General features: G+C 50.9%; 1 protein-coding gene across 1 annotated transcript; it reads right to left on the bottom strand.

Moving 5' to 3' along the window:
• Positions 1 to 3,237: 3,237 nt before the first annotated feature.
• On the bottom strand, positions 3,238 to 24,891 carry IGFBP5 (insulin like growth factor binding protein 5; the record flags this gene model as incomplete). The annotated part of the gene is made up of 4 exons (XM_080620897.1): positions 3,238 to 5,296; positions 5,692 to 5,811; positions 5,987 to 6,213; positions 24,561 to 24,891. 4 exons carry the CDS (start codon positions 24,889 to 24,891, stop codon positions 5,165 to 5,167), a joined length of 810 nt encoding a protein of 269 aa, XP_080477023.1. The 3' UTR covers positions 3,238 to 5,164.
• Positions 24,892 to 25,935: the final 1,044 nt, after the last annotated feature.

Below are 25,935 nucleotides of genomic sequence, written 5' to 3'. Positions count from 1 at the left end.
CCTAGTGGGGTGGCAACGGAGGTGCAGCGGGGTTCCAACCCCTCCGCCTCGGTCGCTTGGGGCAGCATGTTTGGCACCAGCTGTGCTATGGGGAGAGGAGGGAGTGGGTGGCTGTGCCAGCCCCGGGTGGTGCAAATAGCATGGCGGATGTGTTGGCACAGCGGGGGCCAACGGGGAAGATTTTGCCTCCCACCCTGCCCCGGGCACATGGGGTGATGCTGGCAGCCGGGTGGGTGGAGGGGATGGGGGGCACAGGAGAAGGGAGATGAGGGGGTGAATGGGAGGATGAAGGGTGATGGCTACATGGGCACAGGGAGCGTCAGATCCAGAACTGGGGAGGACACAGGGTAGAACAAAGGGCTAAGGGCTAAGGGCTACCACAAGGTGTCTGAGGACCTGGCTGGGCTGGGCCGAGCTGCCCCACAGATGGCACAGGAATGCTCTAGGACACTGTGGTAAATACTTCAGCTGCCCAGAGGTCTGAGGCTCAAATATCATGTCCAATCCCAAACTATAAGACTCAGTTTGGGCAAGAATCTAGGGGCTTAGCATCCCTCTCCCGCATAAGCCATCTGAGTGCAGTGTTGTGCCCCACTGTCATACACATGCAAAGATATTTCTAAAAAAATTGGGCAGCTCTGCTTAAGTGTGTTGTGAACTCAAACTTCAGTTTTACCACTAACTAAGCACACTGCTCCAGTATCGAAAGCTCTCCTAAACCAGTGCCCCAGGCCCTGTACCTCCCCTGGCACCCCTATGGAGCTGGCTGAGTCCCCAGGGGCACAAGGCCAGGGGATGCTAGGGGCCAAAGCCCCTCACTAGCAGGCTCCAGCACACAGATGCTCCAGGAGGGTCAGGCACAAGCTAACTGAATGCATAACTTTATTAAATAAATGCTTTGTCATGAGAAAAGACAAAGATCAAAGAGTAACATAAATTATAAGTTGAATAAATAGTATACAGCAATCTTCACTTTTTAATAAAATGTGAGATTTTTTAAAGTACAAAATGCTAAACAGAGCATTAAGCTCTTCTTCCACTGTCAGTTTTTCACAAACTGCTTTTTTTTTTTTTTCCCCACCAGTAAGATTATGAGTATTTCTTGTTTACTGGAAAAAAAACCACCCAAAACAACAAAAACAAAACGAAACAAAAAAACAGAGCTACCGTATGTATGTAAAGCTATAAAAAGCTACCGTAAAATGTGTAGTGAGTATTGCTAAAGATAAAAACCAGGCAGGAAACTCGGAATCTGGTGTGTTTTAACAACTGTGTTACAACAGTGGGTAATGTGTGCAATGACGCCTGTCCCATTGGCAGTGGTGGGGGGCTGGCGGGGCTGGAGAGCAGGGCACAGTAGGCAGGGATCCTAGCCATGGCCAGGACAGCGGTCTGGAAGCGAGGTGAACTGTCGGTCATTAAATATAGAATGCTCCATTTGGGAAAAAAAACTAAAATCAGTTAACAACCCCCCAAAAAAAAAAAAAAAAAAAAAAAAAACCCAAAAAAAACCCAAACCAAAAACCACCCACCCAACAGCAAAAAAGAGTTTTCATGGGGAAGGGGGAGAAAAAGAGGAGGAAGAGCAGAGAAATAGTGCAAAATGCTCTTGTACTAGTGGTTTTTGAGGTCCACTGCAGTACAGACAAGGGGTAGCCCAGCTGCTGAGCACTGTTCCCCAGGGAGATGTGGTGGAAAGGCTGTCCTGACCCCTGCACCATTCTTGTTCTTTCCTCAGCTCGCATACTGAGTACCAGTGCAGCCTCAGTGCAAAGACTGTGGCTGGAGACCCCCGAGCCTCACATCTCTCCCTTATGCACCAATAGCCACCATCTCCCCACATGCCTCACCCCCTCCTACCCATCCTCCCCAGCTCCCACATCTCCCCCTTTTGCTTTTCTCACCCTAAATGCAAAGGGGTGCTGCTGGGTGCTGAGAACGGCAGCACCTTGTCATTGCCACCCCTCCTGAAGCTGTTCTTGCCCCCACCCCGACCCAGGCTCCAACCCTCGTCCTAAATATTAGTGCAGCCTGCAAACAGCCTCATCCGGCCAGGGTTCATCTAGGGACCAGGCAGCTGGGGGCTCACTTGGTGCCCTGTCCCAGGAGCCAAGGTGGTCTGGGGGGCCAAAGGTGGTTTGGGCAGCCTTCTCCTGCATCCTCCTCCCCCAGGTTGGTGGGGACAGGACAGGCAGTGCTGTCCCAGCAATGGATGTGCACCAGGGAGGGAGGCTGGGATGGATTTTTGGCTCTCAGGCCATGGCTGAGACTTGCTTTGTAGGGAGAGGTCAGGGAGGCACCCTTAATGCCCCTCCCAGTGTCACTGTGGTGGCCACATCATGCGACCACACCAGGCCCCGTGAGCTGAGCCTCACCTTGCAGAAGCTCCCATCCCGCACTAGCAGCACATCTCCTTTCTCTGCAGCCAAAGGCTTTCAAGTTTTGGGAAATTAAACAACAAAACAAACAAACAAACAAAAAAGCAAGAGAGAGAGAGAAGGAGGGAAGGGTCCTGGGGAAGGTGGTACTGGCCTATAACAGGAGGTTTTGCACAGGGATCAGTGAGCAGAGGAGATGGGGACAGCATCGACGATGGCAACCTGTGGCCGTTTGGGTTAGCATGAGCTCCTCATCATCTGCTGTCATCACTACATTCTTCACTCCACCTTCACTGCACCATTAACCCACCACACTGGTCAAACCAACCTGCTCCATCAGCCCTGCAGAGCCCAGAGGGGTTTCTCCCTTGGCTCCAGCACCTGCCATTCTCCCCCTCCAGCAACACAGGATCATCCTGCTCCGGCAGTTTCTTTTGAGGAGGGCAGATCTGCATTTGGTGGCACCCTCCCTTCTTTTCAGCAAGGGAAGATGCCTCACCCCCAGCTCCAAACATGCCTCACTGGGTCTCCACTGAAGTCCATTGGCAAACTTGCCCCCGCTGCAACTCCAAATGAAATAACTGGGGGACATCCAGCTCTGCCCTTGACTGGGGCAAGTGTCTTGGTGGGGTGCCTGCAAGGTGCTCCAGAGAATGATGCCATGCCATGGGAGGTTATGAGGGCGCCTCACTGGTGACAGAGAGGAGCCTCCACCAGATCCCCTTGTCACTAAATCCCCCTTGTCCCATCCCTGCTGGCAGGGACCCAGTGGTGCTGTGGACTCCCTGGCCTCTATGCCCAGGCCTGGGATGCTCAAAGAGGCTTTGGGGTGCAGAAACCTTCCCTCTGAGATCAGCTGTGTCCTTTGGCCAGTGCCAGCTGCCAGCTCCAGCCGTGGCAGTGGGATGTGGTCCATAGTGGGTGTGTATTTGCCCACTGGGACGGCAGCAGCCAGATGCCATGGTTTGCTTTCCTTTCCTTCCTTTGCTGCAGGATCTCCTCCCAGCGGCAACATCGCAGAGACCCTTGTCATGGGGAAGCAAAAGGCAAGAGTCCTGAAATTGAACGTAAAAATGAAAAACAAAGTCAGGAAGGCAGCTGAGGGCTGCGCCAGCATGCCTGAGGCAGTGGGTCTCCATGGTGCGGTGGCTGCTGTCACTCAACAAGGATTGGGGTCCCCACGTTTAAGGCGAGGGCCTGTTGCAGTATCTTACTGCAGGGTGGTGGGAGTCAGCTGTGGCAACATGAGTGAAAGGATAGAGACCAGCATTTTCCTACCCATGTGGAAGGCTATAAACCAGCCTTAACAAAAATCCAATGCAAAATAAAATGTAGGTTTGGTTTTCCCCTTCCCTGGAGCAAACCACTTTTTTGGCTGTGGAAAAAAAAAAAAATTAAAAAGAAATCTCCATAGTTGGTCTTCCTCATGGCAGCAAAGGGTGGTGAAGAGTTTTGGCCCCGATTCCCCTGTCCTCATGTACAGATGCTTCAGCCTGGACAGTGATGGAGTTATCTGTGGAGTCAGCTTGGATGCAGCCCTCGGCATTGGTGTGACCCTGATCCCGCAGGCACTGATGCTCCTCTGTAACTCTGCTCCCATGCTTAGTCCAGCAGGTTATTATTCTTTGGGAGGGGCAGCATCTTTCCCCCTGCTTAAGAGTGAAGCCCTCCAGATTGCAGGTTTCAAGGCAAAGTTTTGCAAGGAGGAAAAGCCACATCTGCGCACACACATGCTTGCACACATGCACGCAGGAAACAAGTGCTTCCACACCTGGATGGACAACAGTCAGAGTCCTGCTTGTCCAAAAAGATTTCTGACCTCCCATTCAAGAGGAACTGGATGGAGAAGGGTATCTTTCCTTTTTGGATGATTTCAAAGTCCACCAATATTCTTGCAGGGGTATTTGTGCCATTGCAGGAGCTGTGTTTCCCTCCCCGGCTCATCACCAGACAAAAACCCAGCAGTCCCATGCCTCCTCCCGATGCGTTGAAATCTGCTTCAATCTGCGGCGGTCATTTGAGATGGAAACCAACTAGAGTCAAGTGAGTCCCAGTGATGTGGGGAGGAGACTCTGGAGGACTGCAGCAAGGAGGGAGGATACTGGCAGCCACAAGGTTTTCTCTTGAGACCCTTTAGACAAAAATTATCTCCTCCTCCTCCCCCCCAAATAAAATCAACCTGCCTAAAAGCCATACTGGAAAACCACCAACTCAGAGAGCTTCCTACAAGTGGAAGCCTCTGCTCAAGCAGCAGGGAAGCGCAGGCAGCACTGGGAGAGGCATGGGTCAGTGCAGGATGGTGGAGTGGCCGCAACTGTTTTGTCTCTGGCTCTGTGCTTTCCTTGCTGAGTCCTTGTCGTCAAGAGGCTGCTGCAGATTCCGAGTCCTCAGTTTCTTCAGGGTTTGTTTTTCTCCTTTTCTCTTTTATTTTTCTTTTCTTTTTTCTTTTCTCTTTTCTTTTGTCTTCGTTTCTTTTCTCTTATTTTTTCTTTTCTTTTTTCTCTTTTCTCCTTTCTTTTCCTTTTCTCTTCTTTTTTTCCCTTTCTTTTATTTCTTCTTCTTCCTTTTTTCTTTTCTTTCTGCTTTTCCTTTCTTTACTTCTTTCTTTCTCTTCCTCTTTTTTTTCCCTTTTCCTTTTCCTTCCTTTCTCTTTTTTCTTTTCCTGTCTTTTTTTCTTCTTACATGAGATGAAAGGAATCGGAGTCGTGGGGCGCGGGGAGGTGTGGAGGGGAGGGTGGAAGGGAGCCTGGGTAGGTAGTGATGGGGCGGAGGGAGGGGATGCGACTTCACTCCACATTGCTGCTGTCGAATGCGTGGCACTGCAGGTCTCCGCTCAGGTAGTCAGTCCCTGGCAGCTTCATGCCGTATTTGTCCACGCACCAACACAACCCACGCTTCCGGCCGCGAGAGGGCTTGCACTGCAGAGACAACCAAGGGCAGAGATTAGGAGCTGGCTATCAGACACTGTGTGGCTCCCTTGTGCTGGAGACCAGGATCACTCCTGCGCTTTGCTCCTTTCACCTCAGCAATGCAATCCCCTGGGTAGAACCTAGCCCCTGCTCTCTGCTTTCAGCACATCTCCATCCCCACTGCTAATTCAGCCAAGGGCTCTCTGACTCTTCCTCCTCCCTGAAAAGCTCCTTCAGGATGCTCGCTGCAGGCCAAATGGCACATGGCGCCATCAGCAAGGCCACCCACCACTAAATGTGCCTCCCCACCAGCCCAGCAGAGGAAAACCTCCATACTTTCCATCCAGGGCAGCAGCAGAAAAAAGCCTCCCTGAGCAGGGAGCATCTCTCCACGGGGCTCTTACCTGCTTCCTCTTATAGAAACCCTTTCGGTCGCAGTTGGGGAGGTGGACGGCACGGGGGACCATCCGCTGGCTGCTCTTCAGCTCCTGCAGGGATGCCTCCATGTGCCTGCGGCAGGGACCCTGCCAGCAGGGAGAAGATGGAGTGTGAGAAGGGGAGAACTTCACAGCAAGCCTCCAGCTGCAAATGCCCCCAGATTCCCTGACCCCACACTGGCACCTGCTCCCCAGGGGGACAAAGCCTTCCCACAGTGCCCTGCCCACAGGAGCCCCATGGAGGGAAGGTGAAGGCACCCACCAGCTCAAACTCCTGCCGGAGCTCAGGGATGACAACTCGAGGATGAGCTGTGTTCTCCGCCATGCCCACAAACTTAGCCAGGGTCAGCTTCTTACGGCGATCCTTCTTCAGGGCCTCAGCCTTGAGCTCGGAGAGGCGTCCATGCTTCGGCCGGTAGGCCTTGGGTGGGTAGGTCTCCTCCGTCATCTCCGACGTGGTCGGCTCCTCATGCTCTCGGGACTCCCGTTCTGGAAAATAAGGGGTACCAAACTGTCAGGTCTCCATCAGCTGGCTGGGGCTTGCCTTGGCATAGAGAGCCTCCTGCACAACCCCAGAGGACATCTTTGCACCAGGCAGGATGGGAACAAGAGACCAAATAAATCCCTTTCCCAACTGCTGCCTACAGCCCTGCCTTTATTCCACTGTGTGGGACTTGGCATAGCTTTTGTGTGATCCCCAAGCTCAGGATAGGAAGGTATCTGAGGGCATGGAAGAACTGGGTGTCTAGGATAGGCTCCTACATATAAGACCCCCCTTGTTTGCAGTGTGTCAGTGTAAAAAGACTGGTGGAAGGTTTCTCTCACACCCAGTAAGGACCAGATGAGACACAAAACGTGGCAGAGAAGCCTCTCTCTAGCCATGGTGAGAGGATTAAGTGACAAATTCACACTCCACCCCACCTTGAGATGGAAGAGCAAAAGCCAGGGATGCTCGAAGATGCGACAACTCCAAAGTCAAGGTCAATCACACAGCAAAGCCACTGTTTGGCTGGGCAGACACTTCAGCAGCGATGCCAAAGATGTGGCTGACAAGTGCTGGGATCTCCTGGGAATTCCACTTGCAGCCCCATGTTGACAGGACTGAACCAGCCCCTGTCTGCTAGCACGCACTAAGCAGCCAGCAAAGCCTGGGGTGACAGCAAAGCTGCCTGCCTGCAGCTGCCACCAATGGTACTGACAGCACGTTTAGGCTCTGTCCATGGCAGTTGCCTTCCTATAGATCCCTCAGATCGCTCCAGCGTGACCTGTGCCAGCAGGATGCAGGCAGGGGCACTGTGTGGTTATATATAGGAGCGAGCTGGTGACAGTCTAAACTTAGATGACTTGTGACATTTAGTACAGCCACCAGAGTGAAAAAGGGTTATTTCTGGACTAAATTGGAATAGAGTTTAAAGCTCTTGAGGCTCCTGCTCTCCCAGCCCCTGGTTCCCAGCAACCCCACACTAACACCAGGCTTGTGCTAGGTCTGGCGGGTGAGCACAGGGAAACCCACAGCAGCAGAAGGAAAAGCATAGAGTCATTGAAATCCCTCCCTGCAAGGTGTCTCCCACGACTCCAATGCCAGTGAACCCGGCTCATTCCCTCCTGCAACCCTATGGTGAAGTCAGCAGGGAACTAATTTTGCCCCCCTACCAACATCACTGTTTGGACAAAAGGCTCAGGATGAGAATAAAGACAGATAACCTCCCTCCCCAACAAGGCAAACATTAATCTCCCTGCAGACCGGCTGCTCCCCGGAGCCCAGATGCCGCCCAGGGGGAAGGCAGATGCCTCTGCCCCACCGGGCTGCCTTGGGGATGCCCGGTGACGGCGGACAGGCACAGACACGGCCAGACGCGCTGCTCAGCGGCAGATGGCAGCACTGGCCCATCACATACATCGCAACGGCGTCTTGGAGGTGGCCCACGGGACAGGCTGGTCACTGAGTCCTCAAGCCTGCCACGGATCTCCGTCTCTTCTTCCTCCTTGACGAGGTGAACCTGCTCTCTCCCAGCAGAACCCGGAAGTTTTCCACGGCCACTTATATGTTAAAGCAGCACTTTTCTTTGTTTTCTCCTTCCACAAGAACAGCGCTGGATCAGCATCTCAGACTCAGCACCCTTCTAACTGCCCACACTACTTAAATGACACCATGCACCATCCCCAGGACTCGCACGTCTCTTCAGGACAGGGTCCTCTTGCCATTTTGCCCCACGATGTGCATATGCCTGGGGTTTCTTTCTTGCTGCAGGACTCAAAGGCCCTACAGGTCAGGGCTCCTCTATTATAAGGGGATAACAGACAAGGGACAGGGAATAGATTGTTGTAACTGGGAATGATCTTGTTCTCCAGGAAATGTCACTGTACAAGGTGCAGCAGAAGTGAATGCTTTGCCTCAAAGAAGTTGCAGCACCCAAGGTCCGAAAAGAGACGGGAGACAGCCGCAGTGACTAAGCCCTTCCACAGCAACGAAGCATGCTGTGATCTGTCCCGGGAATCCCCTCTGGCACACATTGCCAGAGCCACAAAAGGCAGAGCCAGGGCATCTCGACTGACCATAATTAAGGGCAGGATTCACACCGGGGCAGGCAACCCTGCAATCACACAAGAGGGACACAGCTCATTACCTCTGCAATAACAAACACAAAAGGCACAGCTACCTAGGCAAACCTAAAATAACAAACAAGGCAGTGAGGGTCAGTCAGAAAAACAGCACAGGGCATCCAGTCCCCAGGACTTGAGGTGCAATGGGTGTTTGCAGCAGCTCAGCCTACTCACATGGTCAGCAGCTTCAGCCTCTGAAAACACCTTATTTCCCTGCTTCCTGCAAGCTGCTCCAGAGCAAGCTGGGGACTAACGTGGAGCCCTTTCAGCAAGGGGAGACGGGAAGGAGTCGCAGGAGCCCAGTGCTCTGCAGAGGGAGCTGAGAGCTAGCATGCATGGAAAGCTGCCTAGCTCCTAGCCTGAGTCCAGTGTGGGACCAAAAAGGCACCTGGAAGAGACCCTCTTCACTCTCCCTGGCACCCACAGGTCAAGCAGCAACACAGCAAGGGATGTGGTAGGACTCCTCCGTCTGCTGCTCAGCAGTGGTGTCTAGTTCAGGTCTTTAATTCCCAGTGAGAACCCCGTGGATGCCTTGGAGGGATCCTTTTCATCCACCCTCTGATGATTTTTATAGCCTAATTTCCTTCAGCAACAAGGCTGAAGCACTCCCTGCTCACACACCTATCTATTCCCTAATTTGATACTAACAAGCCAATTTTGACAAATTGAAGGGCAGAGGTCTCTTGACACAGAAGCTCCTGACAAGCTCTGGGCAGCTGGTGAGGGAGCTTCCTGATGCCAACAGGAGAGGGAAAGGCAGAGCCAGGGCGGACTGCACCCTGCAGTGCCCCCCTTCGCCTTCTGGCTGGATCACCTTCATCAACCAGCAGCCAGGACCAGGCATGCTTGTCAGCATTTCCAGAGCCCCTACACTCATCCTCACCCTCCAGATTGTCCATTAACCTCCATCTGCCACCCTGGCTGGCTTGTGGCAGGCAGCATTGGCACTGCTGCACCTCTGCTCCTGAGGAGATGCCAGCAGCAGCAACTCCCAGTTTCCCCAAAAGAGCCCTAATTGTGCCTGTTTGTGACTGAGGAAGGAGGCTGGAGTTCCTCCTCCCTTGCTGTCGGCATCTGGCCCGCTGCACAGACCTTTTCTGCCTGCTCCCACCCACCTTGCCAAACCAGTGACTGGGTTTTAGGCAGGCAGCTCTTTGCAGAGACAGAGCATGCTGCATGTCTCTATTTCAGCTATGGGCACAAGGCATTGGCAGGAAGGCCCTGCTCACCATATTCCCAGCCTGGGGACACTGGGAAGCAGGAGATGGCTTTCACACCTCCACCCTTTCTCAGGAGGAAGTCCCAGGCTCACTGGCCACACAGAAGAATGACATTGCTGGCCAAGACAAGGATGCTTGGTTACTCTGCAGATGAGACTTCAGCTGTAGCCACCTGAAGAGGATGTTGACCATACAGCCAAAGCAGGAGACTAAACACAACTCAAAGCCAGCCTGTGGCCTTTTGTCTGATCTGATGCTGTGGTGCCCATGGAGGACCCAGGGAAAAAGGGGTGAGCATCTGCATATGGTCCTGACACAGGCTAGGCCAGAAGGACTGTGGTGTTAATGTCCAAATCCATGCAGGCTCCCATGAGCCCTGAGAGACAGAAAATACTCATAGCAGAGTGTGGACTGTCCTCTGTCCCAGGCTGAGGCCACGGTCCCTCTCCCCACCCTGGACTGACCAGAAGGAGCTCTCTAGCAGGAGCAGTTTCCAACCCATTCACTTTGCCTACCCACAAAGGATGCAGTGTAGCAAAATACCAGGTACAGTTCTGGAAAGCTGCAAACTGCTTCTGTCTGTCTGGCTGCTGTCCTCAACAGATACCACCCAGAGCAGCCCAGGCACTTTCCTGCATCTGGGCCAAAACCCAGCCCGGGTGCTTCCACACTTCAGATGTGTTGGAAATGTGTGAGTTCCCCACAGGGCAGGGGTGTGTGTTCACACGTGGGTGCGGGGCAAGTGGGAACACTGCCTGACACTGCTGACTTTACAGAGCAGAGCAGGAAGCTTTATCCAAATGGCTGGAATTTTTGTAACATGTTTTCCTTGGTTTCTGGCAGAAAAGTAGGGAAAGTATCTTATTGACTGCGTCTGGTAATGATCCATGCTTGTTACTTCCACAGACCACTGCTAGAGAACTTGCTGTCCTGTTCAAAACCTCCCCCAAAAGCCACATACACCTTAAGAAAAACAAGCACAACCATAGCACAACCTTGCTCTTGATTATTATCATGATTATTACTATTTACAGTGTAAGCACTAGCATAACACACCACTTGAGCAGAAAGCTGTTGGAGGAAGACTTAACCGGGATCTCAATTAAACCTCTACCATAGGAATGACAAATGTCACTGGTGGAGACTTTGAGAAGTTTCCCTGTCTTTCCTCCATCCCCAAACTCAGCCATCTCTGTTCAGAAGTGCTCATTGCAAGATGGAAATCAAGGCTTACATTATCCAGGGGTGAAACATTGTTGATTATAGAGCAGTCTCCCACTGAATAGCACAGTGCAATGGTGCACAACGCCTCCACTCTCCAATGGAGGAGGATTTACCCTCAACATTAAGTGCTACCTCCCACTATGCCCATGGAGGGCATATCCCCAGCTGCAGGACTTCACGAGTTATGCTACCACCCCACTTTTCCAATGGGCTCTTTGTAAATTTGGGCCCTGGTGGCAGCTGTCTTTGGATGACCCCAGTTTCCATTCCATTACTGCTTACAGCATGGTGGTTTTCAAATCTGGCTGTGTGATCTCTGACATTTCGGCTTTCTTTTTGAAGGGAGGGAAAACATTTTGGGATAACACACCTAGGCAGCTGGTGGCTAGTGATGGAGAAAGGAAGAAACTTAAGGGAGAGGCAGAGAGAGAGAGGGAGGGATTTTTTCCTGCAGTTCTCATTGATCAGGACCCCAAAGTACTAATCAGAGCCAGATATGGATACTCCCTCTGAGCTTCACCCATAACAACAGGTCACCAGCACAAACAGCTGCAGACTCCTATCTACCATGGCTCCATTATCTGCCCAGCCCCACGCTGGTTGCTTGTGTCTTCTTGCTGGACTTTACACACACACAGGCAGAGGCAGTAAGTGCTGAAATCAATGTTTGTCTTCTTCCCTGTACTTGCCAGAGGGGCAGGATCCTCCCATTTCTCCTTCCTCCCCCATCCCTTATGATACTGCTTAGTGCTGGGCAATGTAAAGCAGCTTCCCCGGCTCCCTGTGGCTGGGAGAAGAGGAATGTCAGTGCTCTCCCTGTAATCAGTGTTTTATTGGAAATCACATTAGAGGTGTACCTATTTTTCTTCAGTCCCGGTCTTATGCAGAAGTCTGTGCTCAGGACCCTGGCTGGTAAAAACCCTGCTCATGCATTTCACCCAGCTGCCCTCCCCACTTGTCCCCAATCCAGAGGAGGGGATGTACCAAACCTACACCAAAACCTGCTGGGATGGGCAGGCAAGTTCTTCTCCAGCCTTGGACCTGTGCCCATGACGGGAAAATAAAGATCTCTCCCTCCTGATCAGCACACAGGGTCAGCCGCTGTGTTTACATGCTCAGAATGCAGGCAGGGCAGGGATGTGGAGCAAGGAGGGTCATTTCATCTCATCTCGCGCCCTTTGGCAGCTGGAGAGCACAACTGAGCAAAAGCATTCCTGAGCTCCCTGGAGGCCACAAAGATCAGCCCAGAAGGGAGCTTTCACTGCCCTAATGAAGAACAGCTCATTTACGGTCCCATTGCAGGCACAACCCTAGCACAGCAGTGAATGACCTCCAGCCCTGTGCACAGCCCTGCAGGGTGGGCAGTGAAGCCGGCTCAGGTGCTGTGCCCGGGGCTGGGGTCACTGAGCCCAGATCACCACCCTGGTGAGGTCAGGCAGTGATCTCAGGCGCCCGCCCAGCCCCAGGCTGTCTGGCACCCACCAGAGGAGGAGCAGCCAGGGCTGGGGATGCAGGCTCTGGCCGGTCCCTTGCTAGCCCAGGGTGTTGGCTGCTGCAGAGCCAGCTGCTATGTATCTTGGACTTTCGACGAACTTTTGTGCTTTGGTGGGGACTCGGCAGCAGGCCGGCATGGCTCATCTAGCAGGGACTGGCGAGGGAGCACGCTGGTGATGCTCGTGGGCGGTGAGAAACTGGGAGGAGACACCACACACTGAGAAGGATAGGAAAACAGCAGCCCTGCTTGGACTGCCACCCCACCGCCCCCAAGTCCCAACAATGTGCAACAGGCATTTATGACAGATCTGGGTTAAATAATACCCATCTACTAATACAGAAGTGTCTGGGCTTTGCTGGATGACTAAATTCCATGTCTAACTCATTGCAGAGATGCTGCACCCTCCAAATTGTGACCAGCTCCATCATTTGCCTTGGGTGCTGATTTTAGGTTGGAACAACATATCTCTGGAGGCTGCAGCCTCTCCTCCTGTACCTCCAATGGTCACTCTTAGCTTCCAAAGATCTGAAGTTAAGAAAGATAAATCTTACAACCTCTTTAGTACTGGTCCCCTTGCAGCAGCTGTTACATAGCTCTGTTACGTAGCTCTTGCGGGCGGCAGTGACAAACTGTTTTACAGGCACAGGGGTGGTGGTAAGAAAACCCAGACCCTGTGTTCTTCACTGGGAATTAGGTATCCCAACAAATGCCAAAGGCGGCAAATCACCTTTGTGATTTGCAGAGCATGGAAGGAAGTCTTTAGCAGTCAAAGCATCATGAAGCGCCCACAAAAACACCAACTATACCCCACCATGCCCAGTCCCCTGCAAAGACATATGATCAGAGTCCAAACAGTCCATGTCCCAGAAGCCATACAAGCTTTTGGAAGAGAGCTCAGGGGTATTCCAGTACCTTATATCCCTGTGACAGCATGCTGAAAGTTCCTGGGACCTCACTCTCTTGTCCCACAGAGACACTTTTTAAGAGAAGGATATGGAGCAGTGGGACCAGGCTCAGAAAAGAGGTGAAAAAGCTGCCAGAGGGCTGGAAGGACAACCCTGGGTTAAACTTATCTCCATTTTATTAATCCAAGAGCCAGAAGGATGCTTGGGAACAGCTCAGGAATACCTTACAAGCCTCAGAGAGCAGGGACGGATAGCAGAGGGATGTGCTACACTGTCATACTCTGCCCTTTTTTTGAAGTTATTGTTTGGGCTTTGCTGAACTCTCCTGGAAGACCAGCTCTTTCTCAGGAGAGTAATGTCTCCTCAGCAGAAACCTGTGGATGCAGATTCTGCTGCATCAGGCAGGGCTCACCTGCAGAGCGTGAATATCAGGTGCTTGGGCTGCCCCCAGGTTCACACAGGATTCATGGGAAAGGGAGATCATTGTCCTGATGACCTCGGTGTCCTCGTACAGAGCTGGATGGGGGAGAAATACAGCTCAGCATGTGGGAAAGGAGCTCTCAAGGGAACCAGCTCATGTTTCGGTCTGCTCTGGAAGCGCAGAGCCTATCTGTAGGAATGGATCTCTGGGTCAGCACCACTTCTCCGCAGTGCCAGCAAGTGCCATGGAGGTGGGAGATGTACAGCTATGGGAACTGGAAGTGTAAAGAAGGATCTGTGTTGCTGTGTGCCAAATGGTGCTTTCCTGACTTGCCTTTTCTTGCTGCAGCCACAAAATAAAACTCTCTGGGAGCAACTCTCCAGTGCAAGGAGAAAAGCAGGTTTAGAAATGGGGAGCTCCATAATGTATAGGAGCTCCCTATACATTGTTAGAAGTTAGTTTGACAGACTCTAAGCAACCTTGCTGTGCTGGAAGAGCCAAGGATGGGCACCAGCTGGTGGGCTCGGCTGCTTCTGATCTAGCATGTACAAGCAAGGACTAGGGCTCACCGAGAGGTGTTGTCTTTGATCCACCTCTTTCTCTCCAGAGAGCTCCCAAATCTGGCTATGATCAATTCTCAGCAAAGGCTATAGCAAAGGGAGTTTGCAATGCATATACATGACGCACCAAGACCAGGTAAGGGTATGGGTCAACAGGCTGCATGGCCAGAGACTTTGGGCTGTCACTGACAACCATTTCTATGCAAGAGGGAACCCAAAATGTCTAACCAGTAAAAGAGTTGGGAAACTTTCCAGAGCTTTTCCCTTTGGTAAGAACATGAACAAACATCCATCCATTTCAATTAAATGAATGCTGATCATGCAAAATTGCAGGCACTCTGTTTCTAGACAGCTGCTGGTATCAGCCTGACATTTCCTTAACAAAGTTATCTTCCAGTGAACTGAACTGCCAAGTGGAGGGGAAGGAAGTATTTCAGGATTAGATTTACATCAAGAAGCTCCTGTTGCTGATGCACTGATGATAGGAAGATAAAACATATTTCCTTCACATCATCTGGAGACTGCAGATGTTCCCCATTCCATATGCTGAAACTGCAGAAGAAGCTGAGAGCTGAATTGAAGAATGACCGAGAGAAATCTAAATAAATCATCTTTCAATATCATAGTGACCAAGACATATTCTTCCTTCCTGAAAGGATGAAATAATTTGTCTTTCTTAGTCTTGCATCTTTTCCAACAAATCCACCCTAGTAGCATATTCCACTGGCTGTTATAAAGGAGGCAAAAACCCCACCAGGCTGTCAAGGAATTAAGAGCAGAAACGAACAAAGAAAGAAAACTCAGGGAAGAAGACTGCATGACAGTTTCTGTCCAACTGACAGTAAAGGTGAGGAAAATCTGGAGTAACTCTTAACAGCATCACTGAATTGTTTACCAGTAGTTTCTCCATGGGGCTTATCTGTGTCATAAAAAGGAAACCCTACTTAGAAAACTCACATGCTTTCAAATCTTCTGAATAGAAACAAAAGGGCGTGAACTGCTCATTTGGTCATCAGAGATCACTTGAAAAAAATCTTGCCGTGGCCTTAGGAAAGAAGGAGGTGTGATGGGTTGGAATAGAACTCCAATAGCGTCCATCAACTATAATTATTATATGAGAAAGAAGAGAACATGGGGACTTCTTTGGATGCAGGCAGCTGTACAGCAGTGATGGAGGAAATGTCACCAGGGAAAAGATTAGGTAGCTTTGCCCTCTTGGACTATGTGGGGTCTGTCTTTAAAACTCAGCTGAAGGTTGGTGTCAATATACAAGCACTGTCAAGGAACCTGGACTTGAAAGCAGGATGCTGCCATGATGCCGATGCTATTCTAACCACTGAAACTCAAATCTGACAAATCATTGTAGAGCCAGGTGCTAAGAAGACCTTAGAAGCATAACCAAGAAGACTGTTGCTGGTGGCTATTAAAAGCTGGGATATCACTGTGGATATTGTAGCAGTACTATGAACACTGTACAACTGACGGGAAGACTGTATTAAAGGAGATGATCCTGAGAAGAGGATGTACTGTGAAAGTAGCCACTACAGTTTATGCTAAGCTCTCTGGCCTGCTTACGGATGAAGGTGGCTTTTTCCTTTTGGTCAGGGTTTTGAATCTGATTTAGTTTCGTATTAAGCAGAAGATTTAACAATTGATTTACTGGAACTGAATCCAGGAGATGCTGCTCTCGCTGGAGGCTGGTAGTCTCCATCAAAAGACCCATCCCCAATTATGTTATATATAGCAGCCAGTAACTCGAAGATCCAAGAAAGCCAAACCCTTTGCTTGCCCCAAAGAGAGGTGAAGGCATATCAGATGGAGTGTGCAGATGCATCTGTATCAGGTGCAGGGTGAAAACTGGTGGAACACCACAAGTATTTCAGGTGTGCAGCTGTGATTGCAACCTCCAGCCTAACCTGGATTAATTTCTAGGCCCTCAGCCTGACTTTCACAGCTCTGCCTTAAACTAGATGGAAAGGACGTGTGAGATCATCCGTTGCTCAACCCTGCGTCAGCACCAGATGACACAATGTCACATGTACTGTCCAACCTGACTTTTACAAGTTCCGAGCGATGAGATTTCCACCTATGCCCTCAGGACTCCCTTCTACTTTCTTAACAGCTCTTTCTCTCAGAAAACCTTCACCTGGAGTAGGCCTGCTCATTATTTAATCTCTCAGTCCACCTAAGCAGTACCACAAAAAAGTAGCAGAAGTTTGATGTTCACACTCTGACAATACTGATAAGCAGTAACTTGCCCAAGCTTGATCCTGGCAGATGACTCTTGTCTCTCCTAATCATTTCCCTCCTTACACTAGATCACTGCATACCAATAAACCAATTCCATTTGGTCCAACACAATGCAAAGATGCTTTTCAATATTAAAAATATGTGTCCTTTGATGGAGCAAAGGGTACAGACCTCCAGTCTGTGGTGTGAAATTCCGAGAAAGAAAACTGATCACCCTTTGCCAGAGGGTTATCAAGTCCAAAGCCTTTTTGGAATAATAAAATCCCTGTTGCACTTCTTAATTATTCCAGCAACTTCAAGCCACCTCTGCTATTACAAAACTAAATAACTGAACACTGAAATGGTTATGAAATGATGCAGTAAAATTTCACCCATTTCTGCTATTTCTTTAGGAAAGCTGAAGCCACAAGTCAAAGCAAAGCGACTGTATGCCACTGTGTATTTAGACATTACTAAGACACAACTGTGGCTGTGGCAGCACCATAACTGACTGCTGGACAGTTATAAAAACTATGCAGTCCCTCCCTAACAAAACTTCTTTTCCAGCATCTCTTTTAAATTAAAAAATGAGAGGCGGGTTCTGCAAGCCAGTTGTTCCCTGGCTTGCTTAATTACTAGATTTTTTTCATTAGTCCAGTGCATAACATCTGATCTCTTAAGCATGAATAATAAACGGGTCTGTTGATTTAATTGTCTTTGGAGGTTGAATCCTATCTGAATCTGGAAAAAGAAAATATTTCTACTAGTTTTCTACAAAGGAATTACTACTATTGGCCAACTTATATCCAAAGTTACCTTTATGACACATTCCCTCTCTTGGTTAGCTAAAGGATCATTTCCTGAAGTACCTCTCAGGATAACCTTCTTGCTTTAAACAGCAACCAGACCAGTTATCTCCATCAACGTAACAATTATCTCCATCAGTCAGCCAGCTGTGTCCATCCAGCAAGCAAACAAACCAACAGCCCTTAAGGCAGACAGCTGCTAAGAGCTTTCCAATCCTACCTAACCCAACATAATCTTCTGCTTTGGCCTTGCAGACCTTTGAGGACTGAGGTGGCTGGCTCCCATGGAGGAGGTTAGCTGCCCCAATCTGTGATGCTCTGGTGCTCAGCATCTTGCAGGATCAAGCCCTGCCAGGCTAATAGGGAATGATATGCCGGTTTGTGGTGGTGGGTATTGACACCTCCTTCCCAAATTCTGCATGAAAGAGGCAGTACCACTGGGGTGGAGGCATCGGGAAAAATTGTGAGAATATCTGAGGGTTCTACAGAATGAGGGTAATAGTGAGAGCAAGGCTTTATGCGTACAACACATGAAATGCCCACTGACTCCACAGGCATACATTTAAGATGCCTTCCGAGGGTTTAGCCTGTCGACTGGATCTCTCTCCCCTCAGGCAACGCTTGGACCTTCCTGCAGGCATTGCTCAGTGCAGGTGTGGTCTCCTAGCCAAAAGCTGATATCTAAAAGACGTGGATTGATGGACAGTTAGCACACTTGTCCTGGAAAGATCATAAACAGACAGGAGACCCATCAAAACATGTTGAGAAACAGCTTCCTTGAGTTCCTTGAGAGCAAATTTGCCCACATCAAACCAACAAAAGTCCCAAATTTCTGCAAACACATTATGCTGGCTCCTGCTGGGATTAACTGCAAGCAGCGGATTGACACTGAGGGGTTCCCTCAGATCACTAGCATCAAAGAGCCACCTCAAAACCCACATCTTGCTGAGAGTTGCCTTGGCTACACAGCTGAGGGAGAAGAGCATGTCTTGCGGGGGTTGAGTGGCGAGAGGATGGGGATGTCACTCCTTCATCACCAGATGTGATGTGAGCCTTCCAGGAAGGGCCGAGGCATCAAGCACAACCCATGCCCAGTCATCTCAAACAGGCAGCCCCCAGGCCCAGGAGTTATGGAACAGCCCCACAGGAGACTCAGTGTGGAGGCTCTTGCTATATAGACCCAGTAGACCCAGGTTTTAGGGGATCCCAGAATGCGGGCACCAAATATCCCTCCTCCTCCTCGCCAGCAGAGCTTCCTCATACTTTCAGCTACACCCGTCCTGAGGATAAACAGATAGTATCTATCTTTCTGCCTGTAAAAAATCTCCTTACAAATGACTAGGTGATTATTATACTGGCTGCCAGTGAGTTCACCCAAGCCAAACTCTTTGGATCATCTTTGACTTGTGCATGCACCATGGCTTCAGGTCCTGCTGCTTCTTCCTCCTGCCCTCAGCCTGCCACATCTTAGCAGCTTTGCTATCTTTTCCCAATTAAGTTCTTCTTCTCACTTTCCCAAAGGCCAGTTGTTGCTGCCTGGGCAAAGAGAAGTTTGAAGGGTCCCAGCTCCTTCAGTGCCCCTAGCATGATCTCCACTGATGCCACCAGGCACCACTGCCTTCTGCACATATCCTGCAGCCCTGGCATGGGGCAGGAGGTGGACTGGCTGCCCTCTGCAAACTGCAATCTCCATCTTCACTGGGATATCTCTCAAGGTATTTAACTAACGTAGACTTGCTCTATCCCAAAAAACACAAGCCACTACCAAGCACAGGGGGTGAGTTCAGATCCACACAGCTGTCTGGGAGGAGTATCTTGCATCTGTCTCCTTCCTTGGCTCCTGTTGTTTGATATGCTCACCTGCAGCATCTCATTTCTCAGCCCTCAGTGGGCGAATAGGGTAGGCTGGTCTGTATGCCAGTATCTAGTCTTGATGTCAAAATACTGGTGTGCCACTCATAAGCAGAACCACTGCACCTAAGAGAGGTTTGCGTGTGCTCCCTGAAAACCATTCTGCCCGAGAGACAAAAGTGCTCTGTGTGTGTATCTGCACACATTAAACCATTGTGCAGGCATGTGTGGGTGTGTCAACATGGTACATGTGTGTGTATGTTCACAGGCATATCTTTCCTGTGCATGTTAATCCTGCTGCTCTGCAGCCCACATTGAGGGCAGGTGTGTTCCAGCCAAATTCTCCATTTATGTCTGACCTTAAACCAGCACTACTAAGTGCTTGGTAAAAAAATAGGCAAGATTTGCTGTGTCTTGGGCCCTTTTATCTCCCCTGTAACTGAACAGAGGTGAAATGAGCTGCAGCTGTTCTTAGCAGCTCACCTGCTGAGCAGAGGAGGGGGTGGAGGTTCCTGCCCCTTCCCAGAGTGTTCCCAGGCTTTCCAGTTTAGGTGAAGAGCACAGAGAACCATCCCCGCTGTAAAAACTCCCACAGCTACTCTCACATCTGTGATGTCTCTCAGCCCAGCATGAGTAAAACTTCCAGCGAACGTTAGGAGGAAGCAGAGGACCACACTCTGAGCAAGGCAGTGCCTGCTCACTTCTCTTCTTCCTCCCTGTCTGCCCTGACACATGTGAGCCAAACTACGCGACAAAAGAAACCAGGGGCTGTCTTGAAGCTGGCACAAAACATACCCGAGCTCTCCTACTCCCTTCTTCTGGGCCTGAGGAGACACCTGTACCCGCAATCACGCAAACGCTTCCAGTTGCACACAACTCTGGTCACACACTGATGTGCCAAAGCCGCGACAGACATCTGGGCACAGGATGCTGGTGCTTAAATACCGACGCGAGGAGGCACACAGCCACCTCTCAGGTTTGCGGGAGATCTCATTTAAGGCCAGCCTCAGCTCTCCCCTGCAGCAGGACAGGCTCTGGAGGGGCTCCCTTCATTCACCTGGAGCGGGTCCAGGCTGACAGCGCTGTGCGGGAGCTGGGGACCAGATCTATCATGCATGCACGCACGCACAGAGCCACGTCTTTTCTCCGGTGAACTCTGCTGGCACCCGGCAGGAATTTCATTTGGATCAACTACTTAATATTCTCCCTCCTTCCTTAGAAACCAGGCTGCAGAAAAATCTTTCCAGCCAAGGCCCCTCCTTTCCTGTTTGAACCACCCCATCCCTCCCTCCCCCGTACACACACCGCAGAAACCCAGCTCTCGCTGGCACCTGATGGATTTCACTTTTTTTTTTTTAATATATTGTTATTGTTGTTGAAACTTCAGATCAAAAGAAAAATGGAGATTTTCCTGTTTCAGATCTGAGGCTTTGCAGGCCTGTTGCTACTAGCTTTTGCCTTGACAGCTCAGGAGCTGCTTCGCACAAAGGACCTGCCGCTTGCACCAGCCGGGTCCCTCCCTGAGCAACACATGGCTGCAAGACGGTGCATCCCAAGCGCCCCGCTCCCACGACCCCTGCCCTAACCTTCCCCCTCACCCTGGACCCCAGACCTCAGCTGCCCACCTGCCCTGCCACATCCCCATTGCTCACTCCTGAAGCCCTGCGTCCCTGAATAGGGAGCACAAGAGCGCGAGAAGGAGAAATGGGGGGGGGGAATAAGTTGTGGAGGGATAAAGGACTGCACCGAACATGCGCCGCAGGAAACTTGGGCTCGGCAGCGCTCCTCCTCCGCCTACTTCCAGCTGACGCAGCAAAGATGATTTTCTTAGGGCTAATTCTGCAACCCCCCTCCTTTCCCCTCCTGGTTATCGTTGGCTCACAGTTTCGTGCGGAAACTTGCCAAGTCTTGCTCGCTTTCTAGAAAGAGAGCAGGAATGAGAGAGGAGAAGGAAATATTTGACAACCTTTGTTTTTCCACAAGCCTTTTTAAGGGCAGCAGGCTCCAATCTGTGCCCTCCACTCCCTGGCACTCGGCATGACCTTGCTGTCTCAGCAGGAGGAAGTCTGGCAGGAGCATGGGGCAGAAAAATGGAAAGACATGGTGTATTTCAAAGGAAACCTAAACAAAACAGAGAAAACACAGAATCCTGCAGCCTGTGCCATAAATGAAGCTCATTCATGCTTTTTTACCAGGAACAGTCCATTACGGCCATAATGTTTGGCTTTCAGTAAAGGACAGTTGTGCCAGGAAGGATTACAGGGACTGTCCCGTCAGTACCTACATATCGGTCTACTTAAAATGAGCCTTACCAAAGCCCTCTAATCCCACGCTTTCTTTCATTTCCGACCTCTCAGCGAACCATGAACATATTCTGCTCAGTAGGTCCAGCATTTGTCAGTACAGCTGTGCCCAGCTTAAAGATGAGGAAACTGAGGCATGGTACCCGGGAGCATCTTATCCTCAGGCAAGACATCTGGTCTACAGAAGAGCCAAGCCCAGCCTCCCAGGCTTGGGCTCTTGCAATACCGCTTGTTGCTTCTCCACCTCAACTATAAAGAGGAAAGCATCTGTGATTTTGAACTTGGCCAGCGCCAAGAGCAGGAATAGATAGAAATGCAGTTTGATCTAGTCCTTGCTGCTGTCACATAGTTTATTTTGCAGAGTGCTGATTCTTTCTCAGTGGTTCACAGCTCAGGGCCAATTTTGGTCATTGACAGATGGGAGGGTCAGGCCAGCTTCCCCAGCACATGGTCCCTGCACTGCTGGCCAAACTGGCAGAGGCCAGAAAGTTCAAGTCAAACTTAATTTCTTTCCTTGCCCCGTTGCTTAGGAACACGCCTATGAAAATATACTTTGTTCTCACACGCTACCAGTCGAATGCCAGGAGTTTTTTTCCTCTCCCATCCTCAGGAATTCCTCATTTATTTTTTCTTTCTTTTTTGCAATCTCACAAATCTCAAGAGGAGCCTGCTGGTCTCCCACAGCTTCTTGCAGCAGCCTTTTGGATCCAGGCTCATCTCCTAGCTGCGAACAAAACCTGTCAAAAAGAGCCCCCTGCAGCGCTCAGGGAGTCCAAACTGGAAGTGCAGGTAGTGCCAGGGGGGTGGTTTTGCAACCAACCTGCAACCTCTTTCCTATTCCTCTCCTTGTTCATTCAACAGATACTCCCCATCCCAACAAAACCAAACCCAGTGATATTACAAGGTTTTCACGCAAACCACCTGCTAAAGTACTAGTTTCCTTGAGAAGAGCAAAGCAGGTGGAACCAAGTTAGATTCCTGCTGGGAATGAAGCACCACAGCTTTTTCAGATGCCTTTGGCCTGCATGGGGCACCTGTGTCATGGGCGGAAAGTTCAGCCCTTGTTTCCCAGGTGCTGCTGGGCTTCAGCTGCACAGTTTGCCTTCCAGAGCACAGCGCCTGCCCCTGGCTGTGTGCACACATGCGCAGAGTAAATAAACACCAGGGATGATGCGCTCCCAGATACTTCACATAGCTCTGCTGCCAGCAAGTTATTGCCCAGCTTCCTGGGCTCCACAGCAGGAACGCAGCTCCTGGCTTTGCCCTGTGTGGGTCCCCTCCCAACCCTCACCCCTTCCAGCTCTCCTTCAGAAAACCAAGCTCAGCTTTGCTGTTTCTGGATGGCTTTAAGGGAGTTTGGACATTTGTTGTCATTTGAGGGAGAAGGGAATTTATACACACAGAAGTTGGTTTTGCCCTGAAGGATGGAGCATAGCAACACAACCACCGCCTGCAAGCAGCTAAGGGGAAAAATAATAAAACCATCAAGATTTATTAGGTGCTAGGAAGGAGGAACGGATTCCCATTGCGTGGGTATGAGCAGAAGCTTGCTAACAAGCAAAAATGAGTTTCTCATGGAACAAAAAAAAAGCGGGGGGCTTGTTTCTGTTTTTTTTTTTTTTTTGCCAAGTGCTTCCCCAGTCCCCTGGCCATGCAGACACCCTCCCTGCCTCCTCTTCACCTTATGGCAGAAATACAAATGTATTTGGAGGAGTAAAGGGAAAGCGTCCTTGCACAAGCTACAGGATCCAGAAACAGGAGTTAAACGAGTGCCAAAGAGGAGGAGTGCTTACTTTCGTGCTTTTGTCACGTGCAAGGTGCAAATATTTCAGAAGCTTGGCTTTGCACTGGCGCTACCACACCAGCCTTCGTGCTTGCTTTTAACCTGTTCTGATTATTAGCGACGCCATCATTATTTTTTGCAATCGCAGATCCCCTGCCCTTAATGCACCTGCTCTCTTCACCTCCCTGGGCTAAAACCCACTGCCCAACAAAGGCGTCCAGAAGCAGGCAGGCAAGCAGGCAGGAAGACAGGGCTGCAGTGATGGTGAGGGGAAAGTGGGAATCTGAGCAACAAACCCCGGGTGCTTGACGACTTTAAGGATGGGGCAGGTGGTTGCAAGAAGGTGCCCTGCCCTCCCCTGTATTTCAAGCTGCAGAGGTCAATTTGGGCCCCACAGCAAGGTGGAAGATATGGTGAGAGAAAGGGGTCAGGGAGAGGGTGAGGATGGGGATGCAGGAAAGATGTAAATGATGCAACTGGGGAAGGACTGAGATGCAGCTGTGACTAAGAGGGTGCACCTGTGAGGTGGCGGAAGAAAAGCTTTCCATTGGGGATAGGGCAACCAGGAGGTGATGATTTAAGGGGGGGCTGTGAGATGATGCAACAGGAGGTTCAACAAGGGCATGGATGGAAAGAAGGATGGGAAAGCAGTGAGGAGCATGGAAGAACAGCAAGGGGAGTGGAAGAGCAGCTGGAAAACATGGAAAAGCAAATGGAAGGGGTGGAAGAGTAGCCAGAAAGATGGAAAAAGAAGGTTGAAAAGCAATAGGAGGATGGCAGAGCAGACAAGGGAAGTGGTGGTGGTGGAGAAGGAGCAAGAAAAGATGTAAAAGAACCATTGGGCTTGGAAAACCTGCTGGTGGAAGGGGTGGGGAGGAATGGGGAAATAGTTGGAAAGATGGAAAAGCAGCTGGGGTCTGTATACGTGTGTATGTGAGAAAGCGAAAAAAATCAGGCAAAAAGATGTAAAAGTAGCCAGAAAGATGGAAAAGCAGCTGGTGGTGGTGGAGGGGAATGGAAGAGCAGCCGGGAAGGCAGAAAAGCACACGGCGGGGGAAGGAGGATGGAAGAGCAGCTGGGCAAGAGTGGGAATGGAAAAGCGGGTGGAAAGACGGGAAAGTAGCCGGGAAGGCGGAAAAGCAAGCGGATGCATGAAAGAGCACCTGGGAAGATGGAAAAGCAGCCGGAAGAATAGGAAGGCAGCCGGGGGCGGGGGAAGGGGGAGCAGGGAAGAGCAGTCAGTGGGAGGGAGTAGAAAAGCCAGCGGAAAGATGGAAAGGGAGCCGGAAAGGCGGAAAAGCAAGCGGAGGGGACGGAAGAACACCCAGGAAGAGGGAAAAATGCAGCCGGGAGACGGTGGTGGGGTGGAAAAAGCAGGCGGGCAGACGGAAAAGCAGCCGGGAAGATGAGGGAGGGCGAGGCGGGCGTCACTCACCGGCCTTGGCTTGCTCGCGGTAGCTCTTCTCGCTGAGGCAGACGGCGGTGCCGTGGAGCAGGGCGTGCAGCGGCTTCTCCTCGCCCTGCCGCGGGAGGCAGCGGAGCCCGCGGGCGCAGCGCTCGGTGTAGACGCCGCAGGGCTGGCCGGCGGGCAGGGCGCAGGTGAGGCAGCAGCCGCAGCCGGGCTCCTTCACTAGCTCGCAGCCCAGCGGCGGCGGCGGGCACAGCGACAGCGCCTTGCCGTCGCAGGGCTCGCACTGCACGAAGGAGCCCAGGCACCGCGACAGCCCCGGGCAGGCGCCCAGCAGCACTAGGAGCCGCAGCAGCATCGCGGCGGGGATACTGCGGGACGGGGCGCGGGGGGTGCCGCGGGCGGGGGGCGGGCGGCGTTGGCTTCCCGCTTGCCCCTTCTGGGGCAAAAAAAGAGAAAAAGAAATAAAAATTCAAGAAGTAAAAGGGGCAGAAAGCGCAGCCCCTATGTGCAGGCGCCCCACTCTGGGGTTTATTGTCGGGGTGCGAGACCCTCCTGCTTTTCTTTTGGCGTTGGGAGAGGGGGGGCCTCTAGGTTTGCTTTTTGTCTTTTTTGTCCGTTTTTCTCCTTCTTTCTGCTTTTTGTCGCCTCGAAAGGGGGAATTCGCACAGCAATCTGCGGGAGCGCAAGAGGGGGAAGGAAGGGGGGGGGGGGAAGGGAGCAAAGCCTGCAGGGGTTGCACAGCCTACAGGTTGCAGGGGAAGGCGGAGGGGAGTAGGGGGATTTGGGGAGGTGGGACGGCGGTTTCACACACTCACGCACACACACACACTCTTCCCAAAGGGCTGGGAGGAGGCAGGGTGGGAAGAGAACAAAGTTCCTTGAAAACCAGTGTCCTGCTATTAATGCATCAAAGCGGTCAAGAGGGGTAGAAAAAAAGAAACCCAACACGCAGCAGAAGGAAGAGGGGATGCAAAGCTCCCCTTCCCTCTCTCTTCTTCTGCAGGAAGAGAAACAGTCCCTCCCGACTCAGCGAGGTGCTGGGAAGCCTGGTATGAAGCAAAGTTGTGTTTCGATCGGCTCTGTTCAACCCTCCCGCTTTCCTCTTCCAGGATTTGCAAAGGCAAAATGAAGCGGAAAAAAAAAACCCCAAAAACAAACAAACAAAAAAACCCCAACAACTAGAAAAGGCAAAAAATTTAAAAATAGAAAAAAGAAAAGTTTTCTGCAAAGTTGGAGTGTTTTGTTGCAAAGTCTGCAGAGGAGCGGTAAAAAACGGGGAAGGGGGGGGAAAAAAAGAAAAAAAAGGAAAAAAAATCCACTTTGTAGATCTCCCAACACTTTTCCCCTGGAGAAGTTTCTAAAGAGACTGAATACTGCAGAACAGGCTGTCTTTTAAATA

This window comes from Psittacula echo, assembly GCF_963264785.1.
Source record: "Psittacula echo genome assembly, chromosome: 6".
Classification (NCBI taxonomy): domain Eukaryota; kingdom Metazoa; phylum Chordata; class Aves; order Psittaciformes; family Psittacidae; genus Psittacula; species Psittacula echo.
This window is presented reverse-complemented; position numbering and strand designations above follow the sequence as displayed.